Below are 26,672 nucleotides of genomic sequence, written 5' to 3'. Positions count from 1 at the left end.
ATATGATCCCTTCATGCTGGAATCTGTCCAGTTCAATTTTGACCTTCTCCCTCATATACGGCACTGCCCGAGCTTTATGATCGACGGGCCTTTCATCTGAGTCCACGTGGATCTGCACCTTGGCTCCCGTGAAGTTGCCGATACCCGGTTCAAACAGCGAGGAGCACATGTATCTTCCTCCGATGACAACGCCTTTGTCATTCCAGTCGCATCTGATTTTCTCCAACCAGCTCCTGCCGAGCAGCGTTGGGCCATTGCCTGGAACAATCCACAGCGCTAACTTGTGAACCGCACCGTTATATGACACATTAATTTGTGCACTGCCAATCACCTTTATCAGTTCTTTGGTGTACATGTGCAACTTGGCGTTAACAGGGCTCAGCCTGGGCTTCACAGTCTTCGTTTCCCACAACTTATTAAATGCCCTCTCGTTCATGATCGATTGACTCGCCCCTGTGTCCAGTTCATCGATACCGGTATCTCGTTAACTTTCACATTAATCAAAATTGGTTTACTCTTGGTGATGAAGGAGTACAGTCCATACACTTCCTCCTCTGGCATCTCAGATTGCGTATCTGGATCCGCGCTAGTCTGACTCTCATCCTCCACGTGGTGTGTTGCAGCTCGCTTGCTCATCTGCAGATGCCTTTATTCTCACAGCGTTTGCAACTATATTGCTTAAATCAGCACTGCTGGTACCGATGATTTCCCCACAATGCCAACACGGAGAAGTCGGATACATTCCTGCTGGTGGACTTTGGGCAGCCACAGGCCTCACGAACGCAGCCGGATAGGCCTTGCCATGTGCCGCTCTGCGGAACGCCGAATCAATCGTATTTACAGTACTTGCCGAGGTTCGGTTCTTCACCGATATTTGCTTTCGACTCCTGTCCATCATACATGATTGAGGGTTCTGGATGGCCCTTTTTAAATCCAACTCCTCCATCGCCAGAAGTTTGTGCAGGATCACCTCATGGTTGATACCGATAACAAAGAAGTCCTGTAGCATATCTGCCAACACCGTCCCGAACTTGCACGGCCCCGCTAGATGTCTCAGGTCGGCAATGAATTTCGCCGCGCTCTGGCCCTCCGATTGAATGTGTGTATAAAACCTGTATCTTGAGATGATGATGCCGTCGCCTGGCTTGAGGTACTCCCGTACCAATGTACACAACTCCTCGTACGTTTTCTCTGTTGGATCACTAGCCATGAGTAGATTCTTTATCAGACCGTAGACCTTTGAACCGCACACAGTGAGGAACATTGCCCGGCGCCGATCTGCATCGTCGACCCTTCATTTTGTTAGCCATGAAGTACTGGTTCAAACGGCTCACAAAGTCTGCCCAATCCTCTCCCTTCACGAATGCTCTAAAAATCCAATCGTGCTCATTTTGCAAACAAAGGTTCTTGTATTCTCGTCACCAAATGTTATGTATGCAATAAAGGTTCAAACTGAGTAATGTTGAACTGAACAAGGTACAACCTTGGCTCTGCTTTATCTAGGCCCAAAAGTGCCTGGCTCTCAAAATGGCTGGCCTTTTACACCTGGGCAGCACCATATGTGTGCTGCTCAGTGGCGTCCAACAATGACGCCATCTGGTGGCTACAAACAGAATGTACATTCATGACAGATGCAGTCATGACGCGTGGCATAGAATCAAGTAAAAAACTGCTGGAAACACTCATCAGGCTATACCTGACGAGAAAGTAATAAACAGTTCAGGGGATAGAAATTCAGCGCCACCCGAAACGGGTTGCACCTACCGCTTCTAATGTGTTTTCACCACTGCTGTGGATGAGGTGGCCTCCTGCATGAAATTCAGCTCTTTGGCAATTCTTTTGGAGAGGGCCGGAAGTCGGTCATATGGAGGTGGAAGTGCGGTGGTGAGTACTCGAGTGGGGCGGAAGTGGAGGAGGGACGGAGTCTGCACCGCTGTCAGTCATCGGCCTGGCACTGATAACGTTATGACGCATGTGCGTCACCACGGCTCTCCCCTTCTCTTAAAGGGGCGAGTCTTCGCCATTTTAAAACTTCGGTCCACTGGGCCACCAGGGAGGGTTTCCGCTGGGCCAGCGGCCTGGCACCCAAGAGGGGGTGTCAGGCTGCCTGTTGGGGGCCCGGCCGAACCCGGGGGCATAATTGTCAGCCCGAGCTTGCAGTTAGCTGAAAATAAAACAAGGCGGCCGCAGCAGTGCTCCCTCCCCTTGAATGGCCTCCGCGATGCCATGTCGCACACACTTCCGACACAGTGCATCAAAACAAAAAGCTGTCGGGTGAATTTAGATGGCTGTGCGGGAGATCGGTGGTGTGCGCTTTTATTACACAATTAGGAGGGGTCGGCAGTAGCGGGCAGAAGTGGAGACCGTCAGAAAAACTACCAAGGAGAATTTCGCGAGCGGCGGCTATTCAGCTTTACTGGATGGTTTGCGAACAGAACGTGGTCGGTTTTATGGATAAAGATTTCTTAGTGAATAATTGAATTGTGCATGGAACCTTGAAAATTGAGACTTAAAAACAATATTTTAGCTCTATACATACTTGGCTGATTGAGGAAACATGACCATGAATGGAATTGGGAAAAAATGGTTGAGTGATTTGATTGCTCTATTTTGTCTCAGTTGCTGGTTTCCGATTGATCAATTTGGGGAAAATCAGTAATTGGCTGTTTTTTGAGTTGCTGGCTCATGATTGATAGCTTTTCCTAGCTGTCCATACTTTAGAAAATCAGTATGGTTGCTTTAACACTGGTGCTTGATTAGATACAATTGTGGGTATTTGCATGTGTCACAATTTGAAGTGTGAATGAGACTGTTCTTTGCCCTATGAAACCACGTGAAAAGCCAAACTTTTATAGATGGATGAATATAGGAGTATTCCATTGTGCTGAAAGGTGTACTACACCACCATTGGTGTTTGGATGGTGATGATCTCATTATTCTATCCTGCATGCTCTTCCTCCAGCCTGCACCCTCACTGTGTAAGTGCCAGCCGTGGCTCAGCACCCTCGCCTCTGAGTCAGAAGGGTGTGGGTTCAAGTCCCACCCCAGAGACTTGAGCACATAAATCTAGGCTGACACTTCAGTGCAATACTGAGGGAGTGCTGTACTGTCGGAGGTGCCGTCTTTTGGATGAGACATTAAACCGAGGCCCCGGTGCCCTGGCCAATATTTATCCCTCAATCAACATCACTAAAATAGATTATCATGATCACATTGCTTGTTGGAGCTTGCTGTGCACAAATTGGCTGCCGTGTTTCCTACATTACAACAGTGACTACACTCTAAAAATACTTATTTGGCTGTAAAGTGCTTTGTGGCATCCGTTGGTCGTGAAAAGCGCAAGATTTTCTTTTCTTCTGAAATCAAGACAGAAGGAGATCCCAGATTTGATGGCCAGTATGTGCTGATTTAAATGATCTCACTCACTTGCGATTAACATTCATAAACGTCTGCTTGGAGTTGTATCTATGTGGACATTGATAAGAACAGGATCAGACTCAATATAATGATGCCCTGTTGTTCAATAGTCTGCTTACACTGACTGCCTGGACTCACGTATGAGGAATGGTTACGCCTCCCAGACCAGTGACCTCTGCCGCCTAGAAGGACAACGCAGCAGGCGCATGGGAGCACCACCATCTGCAAGTTTCACCCCCAAGTCACACACCATACAGACTTGGAAATACATCGCCATTCCTTCATCATCGCTGGGTCACAATCCTGAAACTCCCTCCCTAACAGCACTGAGGGAGTACATTCATCACACGGACTGCAGCGTTTCAAGAAGGTGGCTCACCACCACTTTCTCAAGGGCAATTAGTGATAGGCAATAAATGCTGGCTTTGCCAGCGGCGCCCACATCACATGAATGACTGATTTTTTTTTTAAAGGTACAGGAGGGTGTCTTGACACGCACTAAATTATATCCCAGCAAAAATCAGGGTCTGCTGGAGAGTGAAGGAGAAAATTCTCTTGGGAAAAGTTACTAGTGCTACTGTATCTGGCCTGACGTTTTCTCTTTGTGGTACAACTGAAATAAAAACTGAATTAGCGTTTCTGGTCAGCAGAAGCCATGTAACTGCAGGATATCACTTCACTGCTTTTACACACAGGGCCAGGAGATGTGGTTCAGCCTGAAGATGCACCGTGTCCCTTAAGATCATGTTTCGTGGCCTATCTGTGTCCATCAGGATCCGAAGACCAAAGCAAGAGGTAAGCTTGGAAAATTCCTTTTCCTTCAAAATATAGCAGAGTACACTGGGGGGTACGTCACTGGGGGTGCGGGGGGGGCGGGGTGCGGTTGGGGGGTGGGTTAAACTTGTGACCCTAAGCAGTTGGTGATTTGTATTACTTTGGTCATGAATGCACTGAGGGGTTATGTGACGATCAAATGGGATTTTAAAAATCCGGTTTGCACAGAATTGCACCACGAGCAGAATTAATTTTCCATCAAAATGCTTATGGGCCTTTTGTGTTACTGGAATGCTGATCTCCCAGTGTGTTGTACTGTAATAAATGATTCTATTAATATGTAGCTGTTTTAGTAATAATCGGGACTGAAATTCCTTGGGGGGATGGCCGGGGGGGGGGGGGGGGGTGGCGTTTCATCAGTCTCCGACCACAATTCCTGTGAGAGACCGGCGGAAACCTCTGGAAAACAGCGGAGACCTGGTTGCGCCGGGCCTCCATCCTTTCCGGGAATTTCCAACTTGCTTTGTAAGCAGAAGAACTCGACTCACCCCTTACAATGCACGTGTTGTAAGGGGGCCGGAGCCAAGGGCAGTAGCTCCCTGTGACAGGAGTTCCCACACCAGAAGCTCAGTCAGGACCAAGCATATCTGGTACACGCAGTGAGGTGAGGCGGAGCAGCCTCCAAATGGACAATTGTGGACCCATTGGTGCGGTCCAGGCCAAGGAGCCTGGACCCCTTGAAAGAAGCCATTGTATTTTTTTTAAAAAATTGAAGATCAGCATCTATCTTACTTGGGGCTGAGGAGGGTGGGGCTGGGGAAGGCCTGGGCAGGAGCTGGAGTTTACAGCCACATGGGCCAGGGCAGGCACCAGACTTGTGCCTGTAGCACCTGCCTGCCCCATGCTAATTAGGTGTCCTCCCAGTGACCTATAAATTCTGGCAGATCTTCACTGGAGGGAACCAGTGTACAAGATCCTGGCATAATAGCCAGGTTCACGTTCTGAGAAATTCTGGCTCCCATGTTCGTTTTTCAATGCTCGTTACCAATTTCTGTTTTTTGACGTGTAATCTTTCTGAAGGTACACTCCAGTACCTCAAACATTAGGTGTGAACTTGGACATTGAGGTCAGCCAGCTTCTCAAACAGAGAAGCATCACAGCTCAGTATGGCATAATTTGACGTCCACACACGCATTTTCCAGCAGGAATCATTGAAATAGTGGTTGGGATCTGGGATCGCTCCTGATTTTCCCCTCAGTAGCCAAGGGCCACTGAGGCTAATGGCAGCCAATATTCTCGCTAAGCTGTGTGGCCGTGCAATAATCTGGAGGTCCCGCGCAGGCCGCTCACCAGCTTCTATACGGGAGAAACCGCACGTGCGCGAAATTTGAATGGACTGCGCAACCACTTAAAGGGACCACACATGAAAAAAATTTTGAGAACGTTGATGGCAGCTCCCCCCTATTTAAAGCACCGCTGAGATGAGCTTCCTCAGCACAGAGCAGTGATGGAGTCTGGGATCTCCCTGTGTTGTTATGGCTCGGCACCACATCAGGTAGTGTGCTTACCAAACTGAGCCAGTGAAAGGAGTTTTTTTCCATTTTCTTCAGGGAGAAAATAAAACAAACATAAAGTTGACACACTTTCTGGACTTGGTTTCAGGAATGTCACAAAAACTTTGAAGAATTAATGGGTGCAATTTACCATTTGAATAACTTCACTCAAACAGAAACTAGCAATACATATTCCAGTTAATTCATCAGAAGGAATGAAATTAATTGTTGGCCTTTGGTTGCCCTGCATTAAATTCCATTCAGTAGCAGATCAACTGGTCTGAGCTTGTGGTGACTAGAATGTTGCTCTCACGTACAACCTTTGATATTCTAGGCAGATTGCATGTGAAGCCTCTCATAGGGCAGTCAGAAAGCCCAGCCTCTTAGTTACTAGTCCTGTTGCTTACAATCTGCTCACACTAAAATAAAACCTGTACAGAGTTTCGGCTGTTGCCCTAATATAGGTTTTTTAGGTAGACAGATAGTGGTAAGTCTATTTTACCAATACCACTAGTATCATTACTCCTATTAACTTTGTCCTGTTCTCACTAACCTTCAAACTCTCACTGCCTTAAATGCTCTTCTTCTAGCTTCTATCATAACTATATAGAAATCAAGACTCATTCCATATCCTACTCCATGCTGGGGCCTCAAAACTGTGGAATTCCTTACCTGTCTTCTTCCTACAGCCTGCATTTTTTTGAAAGAAAGAACTTGAATTTATACAACACCACTCACAACCTCACAAAGTGCTTTACAGACAGTTACATAGTTTTTGAAGTGTAGTCACTACTGTAATGTAGGAAATGCGGCAGCCAATTTGCACAGAGCAAGGTCCCATAAACGACAATGTGATAATCATAGAATCATAGAAATTTACAGCACAGAAGGAGGCCATTCGGCCCATCGTGTCCATGCCGGCCGACAAAAAGCTATCCAGCATAATCCCACTTTCCAGCTCTTGGTCTGTAGCCTTGTAGGTTACGGCACTTATTGGCCCCAAGTTTCCACATGATTTGCTCCTGATTTTTAGGAGCAACTGGTGGAGAACGGAGTATCTTAGAAATCGCAATTCTCCACATTTAAGTTTTCTGCAGTTCTAGTCAAGTAGAACAGTTTCACTTTTGAACAGAATTTTTTTTCAAAAGGGGGCGTGTCCGGCCACTGATGCCTGATTTGAAAGTTTTCACATTGAAAACGTACTCCAAACTAACTTAGAATGGAGCAAGTGAAGATTTTTGTAGGCTTGAAAAAACCTTGTCTACACATTAAAAAATCAGGCGCAGGTTACAAATTAGGCGTCGGGAACGAGGTGGGGGGGAAGGAAAGTCATTAAATTCTACAATAAATCCTTAGTTATACTTATACAAATATTATACAAATAAATCCAACCTGAATAAAAATTTATAAGCAAAGAAAAGATTAAATAAACCATGTTCCTACCTGTGTGAAAGTGCTTCAGGCAGGCCTTTCAGGCAGCGGTTTGCCGTCGGGACCGACCGACGGCAGGGGGAGGGAGAAAGCTGCAAGAATCTTGCCTGAGTGCTTCAGGCAGCCGTTTGCCGTCGGGACCGACCGATGGCAGGGGGAGAAAGCTGCAAGAAGCCTCAGTGCTGATCATGGAAGGGCAATGTGGTTTTAGTAAAACATTTTAAAAATTGAACAGCTACAAAAAATTTGAATAGTCTCAAACAAGTGCATGTGTCCCGTTTATCACAGTCTATCTTTAATTACAGAATGCACTCCCTCACACACAGAAATGTCAAGAAAATTAAAATACAAGCCTTTGCAAGGGTTCAATAAACAAATTTTCACTTTTTCTGCAGCACTTTTTAAAATGGCCGAGTGCCAATGTTTACTTCAGACTGCGCGTGCGCGAACGCTCCAACGCGCACGCGCAGGGTTGCCGGCACCAAAAAAACTCATTTAAATTGTACCCGCCCCCTCCTACTTACAAAATCGGCGCGAGTGGTAGGCTCCGCCCCCTGTGCGCCGCGCCAAGCAGACATCGAGCTGCAAGGTGCTCGAGAATACCGCGTTTTTTTTCAGGCGCCCAGCTCGGAGGGGCGCCTGTTTTGCCGTGTGTGGAAACTTGGGGCCATAGTGCTTATCCAAGAACATTTTAAATGTGATGAGGGTTTCTGCCTCTACCACCCTTTCAGGCAGTGAGTTCCAGACCCCCACCACCCTCTGGGTAAAAACAATTCTCATCAAATCCCCTCTAAACCTCCTACCACTTACTTTAAATCTATGCCCCCCTGGTTGTTGATCTCTCTGCTAAGGGAAATAAGTCCTTACTATCCACTCTATCTCGGCCCCTCATAATTTTATACACCTCAATTAGGTCTCCCCTCAGCCTCCTCTGTTCCAAAGAAAACAAACCCAGCCTATCCAATCTTTCCTCATAGCTAAAATTCTCCCGTTCAGGCAACATCCTCATAAATCTCCTCTGTACCCTCTCTAATGCAATCGCAGTTTTCCTGTAATGTGATCAGAACTGCACGCAGTACTCCAGCTATGGCCTAACTAGTGTTTTATGCAGTTCAAGCATAACCACCCTGCTCTTATACACCATGCCTCGGCTCTCGGCTATTAAAGGCAAGTATCCCACATGCCTTCTGAAATACCTTATCTACCTGTCCTGCTATCTTCTGGGATCTGTGGACATGCACTCCAAGGTCCCTCTGTTCCTCTACACTTCTCAGTGTCCTACCATTTATTGTATATTAGCCCTCCCTAAATGAATTACCTCCCACTTCTCTGGATTGAATTCCATTTGCCACTGTTCTACCCACCTGCCCAGTCCATTGATATCTTCCACATGACCAATTTTTGTATCATCTGCAAACTTCTTAATTATACCCCTTACATTCAGGTCCAAATCATTGGTATATACCACAAAAAGCATGGGACCTAGCACTGAGTCCTGTGGAACCCCATTGGAAACACCCATCAACCATTACCCTTTGCTTCCTGCCTCTGAGCCAAATTTGGATCCAACTTGCCACTTTGCCCTGGATCCCACGGGCTTTTACTTTCATGACCAGTCTGCCATGTGGGACCTTATCAAAAGCCTTGCTAAAATCCATATACACTACATCAAATGCTCAACCCTCAACGACCCACCTTGTTACCTCCTCAAAAAATTTAATTAAGTTAGTCAGACACGACCTTCCCTTAACAAATCCATGCTGTCTGTCCTTGATTAATCCGTGTCTTTCTAAAAGATTTATCCGGTTCCTTAGAATTTTTTCCAGTAATTTTCCCACCACCGAGGTTAGGCTGACTGGCCTGTAAACTCGATCAATCTCTTCCTTTTTAAACAGTGGTACAATGTTAGCAGTCCTCCAGTCTTCCGGCACCACACCTGTAAACAGAGAGGATTGGAAAATGATGGTCAGAGCCTCTGCTATTTCTCCTCTTAGTTTTGTTAACAGCCTACGATACATTTCATCCGGGCCTGGGGATTTATCCACTTTGAAAGATGATAACCCCTTAATACTTTCTCACTATGCTTATTTCATCAAATATTTCACACTTCCTGATTGCAATGCCTGCATCGCCCCTCTCTTTTGTGAAAACAGACGCAAAGTATTAAAAGCCATACTCGCGTCTTCCGCCTCCACACACGGGTTACCTTCATGCCGAGAGATCTCAGAGATGCAGTGATCATGACCATCTTTAAAAAAGGAGACAAGTCCGACTGCGGCAACTACAGAGGAATCGCCTTGTTATCAGCCACTGGGAAAGTCGTCGCTAGAGTCCTCCTCAACCGTCTTCTCCCTGTGGCTGAGGAGCTCCTCCCGGAGTCACGGTGTGGATTTTGTTCCTTACGGGGCACAACGCCATGATTTTCACAGCGCGACAGCTGCAGGAAAAATGCAGGGAACAGCACCAGCCCTTATACATGTCCTCTTTGAACTTACAAAGGCCTTTGACACTGTCAACCACAAGGGTCTAGGGAGCGTTCTCCTCCGTTTCGGATGCCCCCAAAAAGTTCGTCATCATCCTCCGCCTGCTCCACGACAACATGCAGGCCGTGATTCTTACCAACGGATCCATTACAGACCCAATCCATGTCCGGACCGGGGTCAAACAGGGCTGCGTCAACGCCCCAACCCTCTTCTCAATCTTTCTCGCTGCCATGCTCCACCTCATAGTCAACAAGCTCCCCGGTGGAGTGAAACTAAATTACAGAACCAGTGGGAACCTGTTCAACCTTCGTCATCTCCAGGCCAAGTCCAAGACCACCCCAACCTCTGTCGTCGAGCTACAGTACGTGGATGATGCCTGCGTCTGCGCACATACAGAGTCTGAACTCCAGGACATAGTCAACGTATTTACTCAGGCATACGAAAGCATGGGCCTTATGCTAAACATCTGTAAGACAAAGGTCCTCCACCAGCCTGTCCTCACCGCACAGCACTGTCCTCCAGTCATCAAGATCCATGGCGCGGCCCTGGACAATGTGGACCATTTCCTATACCTCGGGTGCCTCTTATCAACAAGAACAGACATTGATGATGAGATTCAACACTGCGCCAGTGCAGCCTTTGGCTGCCTGAGAAAAAGAGTGTTTGAAGACCAGGCCCTCAAATCTGCCACCAAGCTCATGGTCTACAGGGTTGTAGTAATACCTGCCCTCCTGTCTGGCTCAGAGACATGAACTATGTACAGTAGACACCTCAAGTCACTGGAGAAATACCAGCAACAATGTCTCTGCTAGATCCGACAAATCCCCTGGGAGGACAGAGGCACCAACGTTAGCGTCCTCGACCAGGCCAACATCACCAGCATTGAAGCACTGACCACACTTGATCAGCTCCGCTGGGCAGGCCACATTGTTCACATGCCAGACACGAGACTCGCAAAGAAAGTGCTCTACTCGGAACTCCTTCGTGGCATATGAGCTAAAGGTGGCAGAGGAAACGTTACAAAGACACCCTCGAAGCCTTCCTGATAAAGTGCAACATCCCCACTGACACCTGGGAGTCCCTGGCCAAAGACCACCCTAAGTGGAGGAAGTGCATCTGGGAGGGCGTTGTGCACCTCAAGTCTCATTGCCGAGAGCATGCAGAGATCAAGCGCAGGCAGCGGAAAGAGTGTGTGGCAAACCAGTCCCACCCGCCCTTTCCCTCAACGACTATTTGTCCCACCTGTGACGGGGACTGAGTTTCTCATATTGGACTATTCAGCCAACTAAGGATTCATTTTTAGAGTGGAAGCAAGTCTTCCTCGATTCCGAGGGACTGCCTATGATGATGACCTTCATGGTCTCTAATATGCCGTACTCTTTCTTTACTTATCCTTTTTCTCTTAACGTATTTATAAAACATCTTTGGGTTTTCCTTGATTTTACTTGCCAGTATTTTTTCATGCCCTCTTTGCTTTTCTAATTTCCTTTTTAATTGCATCCCTGCACTTTCTATACTCCTCTAGGGTTTCTGCAATATTGAGCCCTCGCTATCTGTCGTAAGCTTCCCTTTTTTTCTTTATCCTACCCTAAATGCCCCTTGTCATCCAGGGGTCTCCAGATTTGTTAGTCCCATCCCTTTTCTTTAAGGGTACATATTTGCTCTGAACCCTCACCATCTCCTCATTGAATGCCTCCCACTGCTCTGACACTGATTTACCTTCAAGTAGCTGTTTCCAGTCTACTTTGGCTAAATCACATCTCAGCTTAGTAAAATTAGTTTTTCTCCAATTGAGAACTTTTATTCCTGCTCTATCTTTGTACTTTTCCATAACTACCCTAAATCTAACTGAATCATGATCACTACCACCAAAATTCTCTCCCACTGATACCCCTTCCACCTGCCCAGCTTCATTCCCTAAAGTGAAGTCCAGAACCACCCCCCTCTCTTGTTGGGCTTGCTACGTACTGGCTAAAAAAGTTCTCCTGAATGCATTTTAAGAATTCTGCTTCCTCTATATCTTTTACACTAATTCTATCCCAGTCAATATTAGGGTAGTTGAAATCCCCTACTATTACTGTCCTATTGTTTTTGCACTTCTCAGAAATTTGTCTATATATTTGCTCTTCTATCTCCCTCTGACTGTTTGACGTCTATAGTTCACTCCCAGTAGTGTGATTGCCCCTTTTTTGTTCTTCAGTTCAACCCATATGGCCTCATTTGATGACCTGTCTAACATATCTTCCCTCCTCACAGCTGTAATTGTTTCTTTAATCAATATTGTGACCCCCCCTCCCCCGCTTTTTTAACCCCCTCTCTATCTCATCTGAAAACCCTGTAACCAGGAATGTGGAGCTATCATTCCTGCCCTTCCTTCAGCCAGATAATGACCAGATAATCTATATTTAGGTGTTGGTTGAGTAATAAATGTTGGCCAGAACACCGGAGAGAGCTCCCCTGCTCCTGTTCGAAATAGTGCCACGGGATCTTTTACGTTGACATGAGAGGGCAGATTGTCATGTATTCAACTGTCATTGTAACCCATGTATAAACTGACCTAAGTTGTAGACCGTGTGAACACTGACCATTAGGTGGTGAACTTGTGGGAGACACTCCTAAACTGGACTTTCAGGTATAAAAGGGGAAGCTCCACCCACCTTCATCACTTAAGTGCTGGCTAATAAAGATTACTGGTCACAGAGTGATCTTCTATCAAGTATGGGCCTCATGTGCATTTATACTGTATAGTAAGGATGTATTATTGGTGATGAGAAACTGGGATTTAAACCAAGCGAGAATGGCCACTAGCAGCACAGACGAGAGTACTGTGTTGGTGATGATTGGGATGATTTTATTGAGAGACTACAGCAAAGTTTCGTCACCAAGGAATGGTTGGGACAGGATTCGGCCGACAAACGCAGGGCTCATCTCCTGACGGTTTGTGGATCCAGGACATACTCCCTGGTGAAAGACCTTCTAGTGCCAGAGAAGCTGGCGGACAAGACTTTTGAAGTGCTCAGTAAGTTGATCGGGGAACACTTTAAACCGACGAGCAGCATGCACATTGCGAGACACCGGTTTTACACACACCGGCGGCGAGAAGGGCAAAGCGTTCCAGACTTCGTGGCAGACCTCCGGCAACTTGCGAGCCTATGTAAGTTCCCAAATGCATGCAGAGAGGAGATGCTGCGAGACTTTTTTATTGAGGACATCGGGCACGCTGGGGTTTTCAGGAAACTGATTGAGACCAAAGACTTGACCCTGGAAACGGCGGATTTGATGGCCCAGACATTTATCTCAGGGAGGAAGAGACCAGAATGATGTTTGACAAAAATCGTGGCTTAAATGCAGCAAATGGACAGGGAGTCAACATTGTTAACGCGGGATACAGTTCTCCAGGCAGGCAGGGGCAATCGGACATGCCCGAGCATGTAGTCAAACCCAAAGGGGGAATTCAACAGAGACAATGGCTAGCTGAATGGCGATTCATGCCATCGCAAGGGATAATGCGGCCAGTAATCAACACTTGTCAATGGTGCGCTTAAGGATAGTTACAGAGACAGTCAGAGACGATCGACTGGTAATGGACCTTTTGTTTCCAACAGCGGCGCATGTTGGAGGTGTGGAGGCAAACACCCAGCCAGAGCTTGCAGGTATCAGCAATATACCTGCAGAAACTGCAACGTCAGCGGTCACTTGGGGCATATGTGCAGGAAGCCTGCAGCCAGGTTGATGTACGAGGAGGACGGGCCTGATGTAAGTCCTACGAGGCCAAATGAACACTGGCGGAAATCGCTGGAAGCTGAAGTTCAGCGAGTTCATGTGGAGCACATATACAGTTCATACACCAGGACGCCACCGATAATGATGAAGGTGCTCCTCAATGGCATCCCAGTATCAATGGAGCTGGACACGGGGGCCAGCCAGTCCCTGATGAGTATCAAACAGTTCGACAAATTGTGGGCGTCTAAGGCCAGGAGGCCAAAATTATTGCCGATTGACACTGCTACGGACATTTACAAAGGAGATCATTCCGGTGATAGCCAGCGCCACGGTAGCCGTGACCCTCAAAGATTCGTAGAACAGGTTGCCACTCTGGATTGTCCCAGGGGACGGTCCCACACTACTGGGGAGGAGTTGGTTTGCTGTCATGAACTGGAAATGGGGCGATGTCAATGCAATTTCTTCTGTGGAGCGAGTATCATGCTCACAGGTCCTGGACAAATTCGACTCATTATTTCAACCCATCATTAGCACTTTCATGGGGACCAAGGTAGTGATTCACATAAACCCGGATGCCAGGCCAGTACACCACAAGGCCAGAGTGGTGCCGTACGTGATGCGGGAAAAGATAGAAGGCGAATTGGACTGCCTGCTGAGGGAAGGCATCATCTCGCCAGTCGAATTCAGTGACTGGGCGAGCCCGATTGTGCCGGTGCTCAAGGCGGATGGGTCGGTCAGGATATGTGGTGATTACAAGGCTACCATCAATCATGTGTCACTCCAAGACCAGTACCCGCTACCGAGAGCAGAGGACCTCTTTGCAACGCTATCCGGTGGCAAACTTTTTTCAAAATTGGACCTGACCTCAGCTTAACTGACCCAGGAGCTGGCGAATGAGTCGAAGAAGCTGACCACCATCATGACACACAAGGGGTTGTTTGAGTACAACCGATGTGTGTTCGGGATTCGCTCGGCCACCGCAATCTTTCAACGCAATATGGGAAGCCTCCTCAAGTCAATTCCAAGGACGGTGGTTTTCCAAGACGACATCCTCATCACGGCTTGCAGCACTGAAGAACACCTCCACAACCTGGAGGAGGTGCTAAGCAGACTGGACCGGGTAGGGCTGCGACTGAAAAAGACGAAGTGCATATTCCCAGCTCCAGAGGTAGAATTCCTGCGGATGAGGGTAGCAGCAAACGGAATCAGACCTACCGCGTCCAAAACGGAAGCGATCCAGAGAGCACCCAGACCCCGTAACACGACGGAGCTGCGTTCGTTCCTGAGGCTCCTGAACTATTTTGGTAACTGTCTTCCCAAATTGAGCACGCTGTTAGAGCCGCTACATGTGCTCCTACGCAAAGGTCATGATTGGGTCTGGGAGGACAGCCAGGAAAGTGCTTTTGGTAGAGCACGCAATTTGTTATGCTCCAACAATCTTTTAACGCTATATGACCCATGTAAGAAACTTGTTTTAACGTGCGATGAGTTGTCCTATGGGGTCGGGTGTGTGTTGCAGCATGTTAATGCTAAGGGTCAGTTACAGCCGGTAGCTTATGCCTCCAGAAGTCTGTCCCAGGCAGAAAGGGACTACAGGATGGTAGAAAAGAAAGTGCTTGCATGTGTATATGCCGTCAAAAAAATGCATCAGTACCTGTTCGGCAGGAAATTTGAGCTGGAGACTGATCACAAACCCCTAACGTCCCTTTTGGCCGACAACAAGGCCATAAATGCAAATGCATCGGCCCGCATACAGAGGTGGACACTCATGTTAGCCGCCGATGACTACACAATTTGGCACAGACCGGGCACTGAAAACTGTGCCGATGCACTCAGCAGGCTCCCACTAGCTACCACCGAGGGGGCAACCGAGCATGCTGCTGAGATGGTCATGGCTGTTGAAGCTCTCGAAAGCAAAGGCTCGCCCGTGACAGCCCGTCAGATCAAAGTCTGGACAAACAGAGACCTGCTACTGTCTTTAGTCAAGAAATGTGTCCTGAATGGGGACTGGGCAGCCAAGTACGGGGCATGCCCTGAGAAATTTAAACCATTTCACAGGCGCAAGGATGAACTCTCGATTTAGGCCGATTGCCTACTATGGGGTAACCGAGTAGTCATGCTCCAGATGGGCAGAGAGATGTTCATCAGAGAACTCAACAATGAGCACCCGGGCATTGTCATGATAAAGGCAATTGTCAGGTCACACGTTTGGTGGCCAGGGATAGATGCAGACCTGGAACGGGGAGCGGGCGGGTAAGTGGAGCTGAGTTCATGGCCAGATCAGCCATGATCTTGTTGAATGGCGGAGAAGCCCGAGGGGCTAGATGGCCTGCTCCTGTTCCTAATTCTTATGTTCTTATGTAACTTTGTGTTCGCAGGTGCAACACATGTGCCCAGCTGAGCAATGCACCCAGGGAAGCCCCCTTAGCCTCTGGTCCTGGCCCGCCAAGCCATGGTCACGCATCCATGTGGACTACACAGGTCCTTTCATGGGAAAGATCTTTTGGTTGTAGTAGACGCCTACTCCAAATGGATCGAGTGTGACATTCTTAATTCAAGCACATCCTCTGCCACGGTAGAAAGTCTATGTATACAGCAATGTTCGCCGCCCATGGCCTACCGGACGTCTTGGTCAGCAACAATGGCCCGTGCTTTACAAGCATTGAATTCCAGGACTTCATGGCAGGATACGGTATCAACCATGACAGAACGGCACCATTCAAGCCGGCTTCAAACGACCTGGCGGAACGAGCAGTGCAGATAATCCAACAGGGGATGCTCAGAATCCAATGAGGTTCCCTACAAAGCCGCTTATCACGCCTCCTGTTGGCCAATAGATCCCAACCACACTCGCTCACAGGGATTCCACCCGCAGAGCTGCTAATGAAAAGGACGCTCAAAACCACGTTACCCCACCATGAAAGAAATTGTTGAGAGCAGGCGCCAGTCACAATGTGACTACCATGACAGGAATGCGAGGGCGTGATGTATTGATGTCAATGACCCTGTCTTTGTCCTGAACTACACTGCAGGGCCCAAATGGCTCGTAGGCACTGTGATTGCCAAAGAGGGGAATAGGATTCTGGTAGTTAAACTTACCAATGGACAAATCTGCCACAAACATGTGGATCAAACAAAAAGGAGGTTCTGCAATCCCATAGAAGAAGCAGAGGAAGAACATGATGTAGGGTTCACTCCACCACAGGTGACCAAATACCGGAACCAAGCGGAGGAAAGCCCAGTCACTGTGGGCAGTCCGGACAGGCCTGAGGCACCACAAACAGCAGACACTCAGGCCAGCGCCCAACAACCGGAGCCCCAACTCAAGCGTTCTACAAGGGAGCGTAAACCACCAGAGAGACTTAACCTGTGATCCCAATAAGACTTTGCGGGGGAGGTGATGTCATGTATTCAACTGTCATTGTAATCCATGTATAAACTGACCTAAGTTGTACACCATGAGAACACTGACCACTAGGTGGTGAACTTGTGGGAGACAATCCTAATCTGGACTTTCAGGTATAAAAGGGGAAGCTCCACCCACCTTCATCACTTCAGTGTTGGCTAATAAAGGTTACTGGTCACAGAGTGATCTTCTCTCAAGTATGGGCCTCGTGTGCATTTATACTGTATAGTAAGGACGTATTACGGATGAAGCCTTGGTTTAACATCTCATCTGAAAGGCGGCACCTTTGACAGTGCAGCACTCCCTCAGTTATTGCACTGAAGTGACAGTCTCCTAGAGTGGGTCTTGAATCCACAACCTTTTGACTCAGAGGCGAGTGTGCCACCTCTGAACTAGAAACATAGAAAGTAGGTGCAGGAGTAAGTCATTCGGCCCTTCGAGCCTGCACCGCCATTCAATATGTTCATGGCTGATCATGCAACTTTCGTACCCCATTCCTGCTTTCTCTCCATACCCCTTGATCCCTTTAGCTGTAAGGGCCACATCTAACTCCCTTTTGAATTATATCTAACAAACTGGCCTCAACAACTTTCTGTGGTAGAGAATTCCACATGTTCACCACTTTCTGAGTGAAGAAGTTTCTCCTCATCTCGGTCCTAATTGGCTTACCCCTTATCCTTAGACTGTGACCTCTGGTTCTGGACTTCCCCAACATCGGGAACATTCTTCCTGCATCTAACATGTCCAATCCCGTCAGAATTTTATATGTTTCTATGGGATCCCCTCTCATTCTTCTAAATTCCAGTGAATATAAGCCGAGTTGATCCAGTCTTTCTTCATATGTCAGTCCTGCCATCCCGGGAATCAGTCTGGTGAACCTTCGCTGCACTCCCTCAATAGCAAGAATGTTCTTCCTCAGATTAGGAGACCAAAACTGTACACAATATTCAAGGTGTGGCCTCACCAAAGCCCTGTACAACTGCAGTAAGACCGCCCTGCTCCTATACTCAAATCCCCTCGCTATGCACCCATGCTGGATACCACCCAAGTAAGATTCATTTTGCTACGTTTCTCAACTTTGATGATGTCCTGTACTACCGGCCTGGCTCCTCACTTAGATTTCTCCTCACTGGACTCGCAATTGAAGATCAGATTCCATCCAAGACTTGCTGAATGCTGACCGATTTGGCATGTGGGTGTAACTTCCGTCACTTATTTGTGACAAATTGATCCAAGCTTCAATGAAACAAAGCTTTCAGATGGGTTTCATTGAAGACTGATATGAAGCGCAATCAATTTTTCTTTCTTCCTGTTCCTGTGCAGTATTTTTGCAATTGGTCAAAAAAAAATAACTGGAAGGCTGCAGTAAATTTAGCCACTCCAGGGATCTGCTTACATAGATCTGCACACTGAAGTTGGTTTATGGCCACTGGTACTTTTAACATAAGTATGATTTGAAATGATATGCAAGATTACAGATTAGGTTCACTCTTCACTGAATGGATTGGATAAAATAAAACACTTGAGAGGAGAAGCAGGGAGAAAACTGGAGGGGAAAAAAACAGTTCCCGACAGGAGGTATTGAGGATACATTATACTTCGTTTTAATTTTTAAAATATACTCAAAGTACTGTTGGATATCAGATCTTGTGAGCAATTATTTTAAACTATTTATTAATTCCTATTAAAATCTGTTTTCACAGCGTTGTTACCTGTCCTGCATTCTCCAGCTCTCTTCCACAAAATTACTGTCAGAGTGGCATATCTGAACTCCAACCACTGGTCCATACATCTGGCTGCAGCGACTGCTCTGCTAGTTGCCCAACTGTGAGGACTTCAACCTTTGGAATGGGTGATGAGCACTTCACAGAACGCAATGAAGGTGCCAGTGTCCCATCGGGAGCAGCAGCCGGCCAAACTCCCAGAAAGCACTGTGCCTCAACATGCCATCACAGGCGGCAGCATGTTCCAGTGGAATGCACAGAGCTGGACCTTCAGGAGTATCTGACGGATGTGCGGGGTGAATCCACGGTGGTAGCACAGGAAACTGCAGCGCGCTGCCAGCCCTCGAGACTACATGAAGGGCGAGCTACAGCTTCCTGTAGCATTGGACCTGGTTCTTGTATAAAGGAATCATACATGTGGGACCATGGCGAGAGCAAACCAGAGGAATGCCACAGCAGTGGATGTGGTAACTCTCAACTTTGCAATCTACCCACTGGGAATAATCGGGTAAGTTATTGTTTCAATTAAAATGTGTGTGTTGTGTGATTTGATATCCGAGGCACATTTGGAAGTAATTGCTGCCTTGTTATTTTTTTTTTGAATATAATTTTTGACTTTTTTATATTCCTTTTAATACCACGTACCATTCTCCAGCTGAGAAATGGGCACATTAATAACTTAGTGTGCAGAAGCGGCAAAGCTTCAATTGCTGCACATGCTGTTCCTCTCTCTGAGAAACCACCTTCCTGTTTCCCCACCCCTATCATTACCTCTGGCATGGATCTGGTTTACACCAGTGCAAATTCCAAGCTCAGTTCATGCAGTTATACCGACGTGTTGAAGGCCATATCAGGATAACTTCAGCTTATTTCATCACTAAAATGGAATCTTGTTGTTTGGAAATCCTGCCAGACTGCTCCAACAATGGTCCTCAACTCCAGCATCAGGAGAGGACCTCTTGCTATGGAATAGAATCTAATCAAAGCTGGTTAATGCTGTATCAGATAACCCCTTTAAAAAGCTATAGGAATGTAAAGTTCTAAAAAAAAAATCGAGGTATGTACTGTTAAGAACAGACGGATAATTATAGTTGGGCCATTATTTTACAGTGACTAAGTCAAATTGTGTTTTCATTACATGGGATTCTAGGGTTTTGGGGATCAAATTCCCTGATTCCATCTATTTATAATTAGGGACATTGGTTAATGGTGACCGAGTAAGTCCAATTTTATTTTGAGTTTATGTGATTTTCCTGGATATCTGTTGCTGTTTTGAAGACTGCATTCTGCGATTCCATTTATTTTCCGTAAAGACTGCAAATCAGTGGCCTTGGAGATGATCAGTTAATGTACAGAGCTCTTACCATTCATTTTCTGTTTAGAACATAAAAGTGTCATTTGTAGAGTTCAACAGACTAGGATTAAATAATGTTACATTGATATCCTTGGAGTGTTATGCACCATTGCCTTTGAGATCAGGGATAACTTTGAGGTTTCTCTTCTTGGACTGTCACCTGTGGTTAGCCATCTGTCTGAGTTGGGTAGTCATGACAACACAAATTGCTCCTCGTCTGTTGGAAACAATGGCTCAATTAGCTGAAAGGCTCTCATTCTTGTACATTGCACCAGTGCGATGTTTCCATTTCACATTATTTGTCCTTGTAGCTCTCTGAGTCATGCTACCATGGAACTTGGTCGATTGCCCAAACTTGTTACATTAGAGAACTATCGGTAGTGAGATTTATGATCAGAAAAAGTGGCACCCACTTAAAGGTATGGAGCTGCATTTGTTATTAATGATGACCCATGTTGTTAAAGCAAAAATAAGACCACTCATTTTGTGAGTGATATTTGGCTGGTCTGCATTGGGCCGTCTCTTGGACGTCAAGTTTTGTCCAACAGGAAAACAGACATGCAAAAACTTGTCAACTGATAGTTCTCTTACCTCTGACCAGCAAGCTCTTTCTAATTCTATCCTTATTATCTCCATTTTATTTATTTTTATTATCTCTATTTTATTGATGATGCTGCAATCAATGTTTTTCATCAGCTCTACCTGTCCCATCCTGCGTTGGAATTTCCGAATCCCGCCACTGGTGGGTCGGGCCGGTTCGGGACTTCAGCGGGCCACTCCAACTTTGCTGTGACCGTGGCCCGGCTTTCTTCCTCGTGCCTCTTTGAGCATGCAGGGCGGACTCTCGGCAAAACCAAGAGGGAACCTGCCACCGGTGCACACGGGGTTTCCATCCCATCTTCTGGGAGAACCCCAAGGAAATTCCGGCCGCAAAACACATCATACGGTCCCCTCAAAACTGTGGAACTCCTTGACTCCCTCAGTCTCTGCCCCTTTGTACAGGCAATGGGCTTTTAATATTGAAGCTTGGTGTCACTCCCTCAGTACTGCACTGGAAGAGTCAGCCTTGATTTTGTGATCAAATCCCTGGACTGGGACTTGAACTCACAACCTTCAAAACTCACAAAAATAGAATTGGCTTGCATCTCTTTGTGAACTCAAAAGACACTCCAGGATATCAATTAGATTAATTCATCTTTTTTTGTTGAATCCAGAGGGAAAATTCCAGTCGGAGGCTTCCTTCGGACGAATGCTTCTGACCCGAAAAATTTTTGTGAAAATACTTGATGATCCCGGAGGCACCTTCGATTCCAATCGGAGGTCTTCATTCGATGTGCAGTGTACAGGGACATGACTTCCCCGGACGTACAAAAATGCTGGAGTCACGTGGGCCTGGACCACCAATCACTCTGCAGTATTCTCATTGATAATAATGGGATCTCCATTTTTACGAGTTCCCATTCCTATCAGTGGGAATAACTCCTAAAACAAGAAACACAACATAATAAATAAAAAAGACACCTCACATATTTAAAATGAATGGAAATTAAATGTGATTAAATTAGAAAAAATATATATTTTGGGAATCTTTTTAATGTGTTTTAATAGGACTTAAAATAATCTTACCTTAATGGACAGGGTTTTTAACATTTAAAAAAATATATGATTAAATTTAATTTTTATATGTTTTAAACTCTTACACTGGCAAAACTAAGCTATGTGCCTGTTTTTACGCCTCCTTCTCCCGGGGATGTGGACTTGACAGATCGGAAAAGACGTTTTTTGGCGCTTGCACATCGCACCCTGAAAACCAGCTTTTGCAAGGCCTCGCCGGTTCCGTGCGTACTTCGTACGGACCCAGCAAGGCCGGAATTTTCGGCACATTATTTGATGATCTATAGATATATTTACTCGTTTAGCTTCCAGTTCTTCTGCAACTAGGTAGTCATCTATTCCTTTTATATTAATTAGATTTTATGGATGCCTATTCTGCAGCTCAGTGATCATCTTGGGCTGTCTACCATGAGTTCCAAAATCCCCATGGTAATCTATTTCTAGATTGTCATTTGATTAAGTTTATCTATCTAATTTACACCTTTCTGTATTAGGTTGCTGATTTTAGCAATTCTGCTCAACCAAGCCTGTGAGCTGACTCGAGGTGAGATATTTTTTATTTTCTTTATTTCACCCGAGGAAAATGTTTTCTTAAAGGCTTGTATCTGCCACAAAAACCAATATGCATCTGAATTCTCCTCCAAAAAAAAAATGCCCACTTTCCCTTGAGGCCTGCACACAAGCCCATTCTGCCACATTTGGGGGTCAAGGGTGCATGATTAACCCCTTTTCCCCATTCCCCTTCACTTCTGCCCAAACCCACCCAAATAGTTATCTTCACCGTTATCAGCGGCATTAAAAGCTGCAATGAGATACATACCACCTTGAGGGAGGCCATTTGGCGTGCTGCTAGTGAAGCTTTGTGTTTCTTTGCCTGAATTGTCTTGGCCACGGTCCTTGGCTGAGCCAGATTTTTCACAATCTCCCTGAGATAAATTTCCGTCCTCGTATCTGTTCACATCTCAAATATTACCTACTTCCACCTCCATAATATTGCCTGCCCTTGCCCATACCTCAGCCCATCTGTTGCTGAAAACTTCATCCATGCCTTTGGTAGCTTCAAACTCATTACTCCAATGCCCTCCTGGCTAGCCACCTATCTTCAAACCTCAGTAAACTTCAGCCCATTCAAAATTCTGTGTATCTTGTGCCACAGTTGGTTCCCCATCCATCACTCTTCACCTCAATGATCTACATTGGTTCCTGGTCATAAACACTTTTAGTTTAAAATTCTCATCCTTGTGTTTAAATCCCTCAGGGTCTCACCCCTCCCTAACTGTGTAACCTACTTTGGATATGTTTTCGACTCCAAGCCCCAAGCTTCCCTCAACTCCATTGCCTCTTCACTTCCCTTTCTTCCATTAAGACCCTCCTTAAAACTCACCCCTGTGACCACCCCTCCTGATCTTTGGCTCAGTGAGTATTTTATCCTTGTACCTTTTGAATGTTTTTCTATATCAAGGGGAGTAAATAAATGCAAGCTACTTTAAGTCTAGGCAACAAGGATGTAAACAGTAACATTTTTAATTCAATTAAGAAATTATGCTCTTGTTCTCACTTCAGTGATTGTCTTTTAGAGGGTTTTCAATAAGATTTATTGCTGTAACATAGGGCCCAAGTTTCCACATGATTTGCGCCTGATTTTTAGGAGCAACTGGTGGAGAACGGACTATCTTAGAAATCGCAATTCTCCACATTTTTTTTTCTGCAGTTCTAGTCAGGTAGAACAGTTCTACTTTGGAACAGAATTTTTTCTTCAAAAGGGGGCGTGTCCGGCCACTGACGCCTGATTTCAAAGTTTCCACAGTGAAAACGTACTCCAAACTAAGTTAGAATGGAGCAAGTGAAGATTTTTGTAGAACTGAAAAAACCTGTTCTACACATTAAAAAATCAGGCGCAGGTTACAAATTAGGCGTCCAGAACGAGGTGGGGGGGGAGGGGGGGGGGAAGGGAAGTCATTAAATTCTACAATAAATCCTTATTGATACTTCTACAAATATTATACAAATAAATCCAACCTGAATAAACATTTATAAGCAAAGAAAAGATTAAATAAACCATCTTCCTACCTGTGTGAAAGTGCTTCAGGCACGGAGAATGCTGCAGTCAGCCTGAGGGGCCCGTTCTTCCCGTGGGGGGGGGGGGAAGAGGAGGCGCCCGTTCTTTCCCGCGGTGGGGGGAGGAGGCGCCCATTCTTCCCGCGGGGGGGGGGGTAGGAGGCGTCCGTTCTTTCCCGCGGGGGGGGGAGGCGCCCGTTCTTCCCGCGGGGGGTGGGGGGGAGAGGAGGCTACCGTTCTTTCCCGCGGGGGGGGGGAGGGAGGAGGTGTCCTTTCTTTCCGCGGGGGGGGTAAGAGGAGGCGCCCGTTCTTTCCCGCGGGGGGGGGGGGGAGGAGGCGCCCGTTCTTTCCCGCGGGTGGGGGGGAGGCGCCCGTTCTTCCCGCGGGGGGGGGGGTAAGAGGAGGCGCCCGTTCTTTCCCGCGGGGGGGGGGGGGAGGAGGCGCCCGTTCTTTCCCGCGGGTGGGGGGGAGGCGCCCGTTCTTCCCGCGGGGGGGGGGGTGAGAGGAGGCGCCCGTTCTTTCCCGCGGGGGGGGGGGGGGGAGGAGGCGCCCGTTCTTCCCGCGGGGGGGGGGGGGGGGGGGGGGAGGAGACAGTGAGAAGGCTGCAAGTGCTGATGTGCTGATGGCAATGTGCTTTTATTAAAAAAATGTTCAAAAATTAAACAGCTACAAAGAACTACAAAAATGGCCGAGTGCCAATGTTTCCTTCACACTGAGCATGCGCGAACGCTCCAACGCGCACGCGCAGCGTTGCAGGCAGGAAAAAAACTAATTTAAATAGTACCCACCCGCTCCCACTTACAAAATCGGTGCGAGTGTAGGCTCCGCCCCCCTGGGCGCCGCGCCAAACAGACAAGGAGCTGCAGAACGCTCCAGAATCGCGAGTTTTTTTTTAGGTGCCGTTTTAGGCGCGAAAAACGGGCGCCCAGCTCGGAGGGACGCCCGTTTTTTATTGTGTGGAAACTTGGGCCCATAGTGATGTACATCACCGTAAAAAGATACTTGCAATTGCTTGTGAATTACTTCGAAGTATAGTATCAGCTATTCAGTGCCAGCAAAGCCCTACAAACTGCTGATTGGTGGAATTGGTTAAGGGAGAATTCTTGGTCAGGGCACTAGGACAGCTGAATCTTCAAATAGTGCCAAGAGATTGTTAATTTCCATCTTAACCACTGAAATAGTGTCTCATAAAGAATGAAAGACTTGCATTTATATAGCGCCTTTCATGACCATCGGACATCTCAAAGCACTTTGCAGCCAATGAAGTACTTTTGGAGTGTAGTCACTGTTGTAATGTAGGAAACTCGACAGCCAATTTGCACACAGCAAGCTCTCATAAACAGCAATGCGATAATGACTAGTTAATCTGTTTTTGTTATCTTGATTTGAGGGATAAATATTGTCCAGGACACCGGATATAACTCCCCTGCTCCTCTTCAAAATAGTGCCATGGGATCTTTTACATCCACCTGAGAGAGCAGATTGGATCTTGGTTTAATGTTTCATCCAAAAGATAGCACCTCAGACATAGCAGCACTTCCTCAGCACTGCCACAAGGAGATTCTTGAAGGGCAGAAGTTCTTTTCAAGAGCCGATGTAGGAAGTGGAATGGAGGGAAAGGCAGAGGAGAGCTAAAATATGCAGAGACAGATTGCAAGTGGTGAAAGATTGGCAGTGTTAATTTAGGAGCAAACTAAGGGGTGGGTAAATTAAGGGAGAAATGTGGCTTTGTTCCATATCCTGTTTTTATGAAAATGAGATCAGATTGATTCGGAATGCAAATGCTCGAAGTTATCTTGATGGTCAACTTTTTTTTCTTCCTAGTCTCTATCTCTAATTGCAGCATTAAATTGTTCCCTGCTGTCCCTTCTGCAGGTTTGCACATTTAGCTCCCTCGGACTTTGGTCAAAGCTCGCGTGCTCAGACTGGATGGCTCCCCACTGAGCATGAAGAATTACAGGCATTTAGAAAATGGGAGTTCCACAGGAGATGGTGAATGACATAAAGGGGGTTGAGCTTCCACCTTGTACCCTGACAGCGGTGCCTGAACATATAAAGATCCTTTACCAACTGCAGCGATTTTGTATCTCGGGTCGTCTCTGTAGTTCCATGGATATTAGAGGCTGCGACACATCCACTTATGGAGCGATGGACATTGCTTGGAGCAATTCATTTGTAGCACTAGTGGTTCAGTTTGAATTCCTTGATAATATGGTGAGGTAATGGTATCTGGAAGCCTAAAGGGATCTACACAGTTTACTGTCAGTCTTTCGGACAAATTGATGCCTAGCAATCTAAGCGATACAAGATCTTCTTACATTCTAAGCCTAAAAGGTGCACATTGGCCACTTATTCAATCAATTTGGGGATTGTTACTGAGGCATTATTTCTGCCCATGCTATTCCTGTGACACCTTTCTGTAATTGGGTTACTTTAAGAAGATGTGTCCCTATAATTGTCCACCTATTCTTAATATTTAATACCAATAGCTCAGCAGTACTGTGTACGCACATGTTAGAGCAGCACCTAGAACAGGTCTTAAGAAACTGAATCAAAATGCCACATGAAGGCTGATATCCTTCACTGGTCTAGAGGTGAAAATGCAAGACGAGATACCTTCTGGGGGGAAAGTGTGATGTCCATTACATATAAAGCAGATATCTAAAAGGTGTGTGCTGTGTAATCAGAAAAAAATAAACTGAACATTGCGATCCAACACTGCAGAATTTTATATTCTGCCATACTTCACCAGGAAGGTCGTGAAATGAGCAGCCTGTTTACCTGTACTTCTGACTAGTTTGTTAGCATCAGGCATTTGCAAAATATTTTGGTAATTTTACACTAATGTTTGAGATTGTAAATCTCATTTTGATCATTGATTTAACTTTTTGAATTAAACGGCAGTTGGTGGTATTTCCTGGTGTCAGATTTTTATGTCGTTCAGTTTTCTTTCGAATGAAGAAAGCAGTCGAGTTAAAGCTCAGTCACAGAAACAGGAGGATCTCTGACCCCCTCATCGGGATATGCAACCCATAGTATCACGGCCCTGAAATTCCTGGGTTGATCTTGTGAAGGAGGAGCAGGATTACCCCTCCCCCACCCCCACTGACTACATCGACGGCCTCGCCCACGCCC

General features: G+C 46.4%; 1 protein-coding gene across 3 annotated transcripts in view; it reads left to right on the top strand.

The window, feature by feature from the left end:
- The window catches only part of eda2r (ectodysplasin A2 receptor), a 54,312-nt gene extending 27,882 nt beyond the window's left edge, over nt 1-26,430 (top strand). For 2 of the 3 annotated variants that reach the window (XM_070882037.1, XM_070882038.1), the window contains exons 8-12: nt 4,113-4,212; nt 18,491-19,019; nt 20,177-20,284; nt 21,974-22,023; nt 25,413-26,430. In XM_070882037.1, the coding sequence (XP_070738138.1) occupies nt 4,113-4,212; nt 18,491-19,019; nt 20,177-20,284; nt 21,974-22,012 (776 nt within the window). In that variant the 3' untranslated portion in view covers nt 22,013-22,023; nt 25,413-26,430. The remainder of the gene's footprint in view (nt 1-4,112; nt 4,213-18,490; nt 19,020-20,176; nt 20,285-21,973; nt 22,024-25,412) is intronic. The other variant, XM_070882039.1, reaches the window with a different exon arrangement.
- Nucleotides 26,431-26,672: the final 242 nt, after the last annotated feature.

Source organism: Pristiophorus japonicus, chromosome 6 (genome assembly GCF_044704955.1).
Source record: "Pristiophorus japonicus isolate sPriJap1 chromosome 6, sPriJap1.hap1, whole genome shotgun sequence".
NCBI classification, from domain to species: domain Eukaryota; kingdom Metazoa; phylum Chordata; class Chondrichthyes; family Pristiophoridae; genus Pristiophorus; species Pristiophorus japonicus.
Note: the sequence above shows the minus strand (reverse complement) of the source record. Positions and strands in the feature narration are given on the sequence as shown.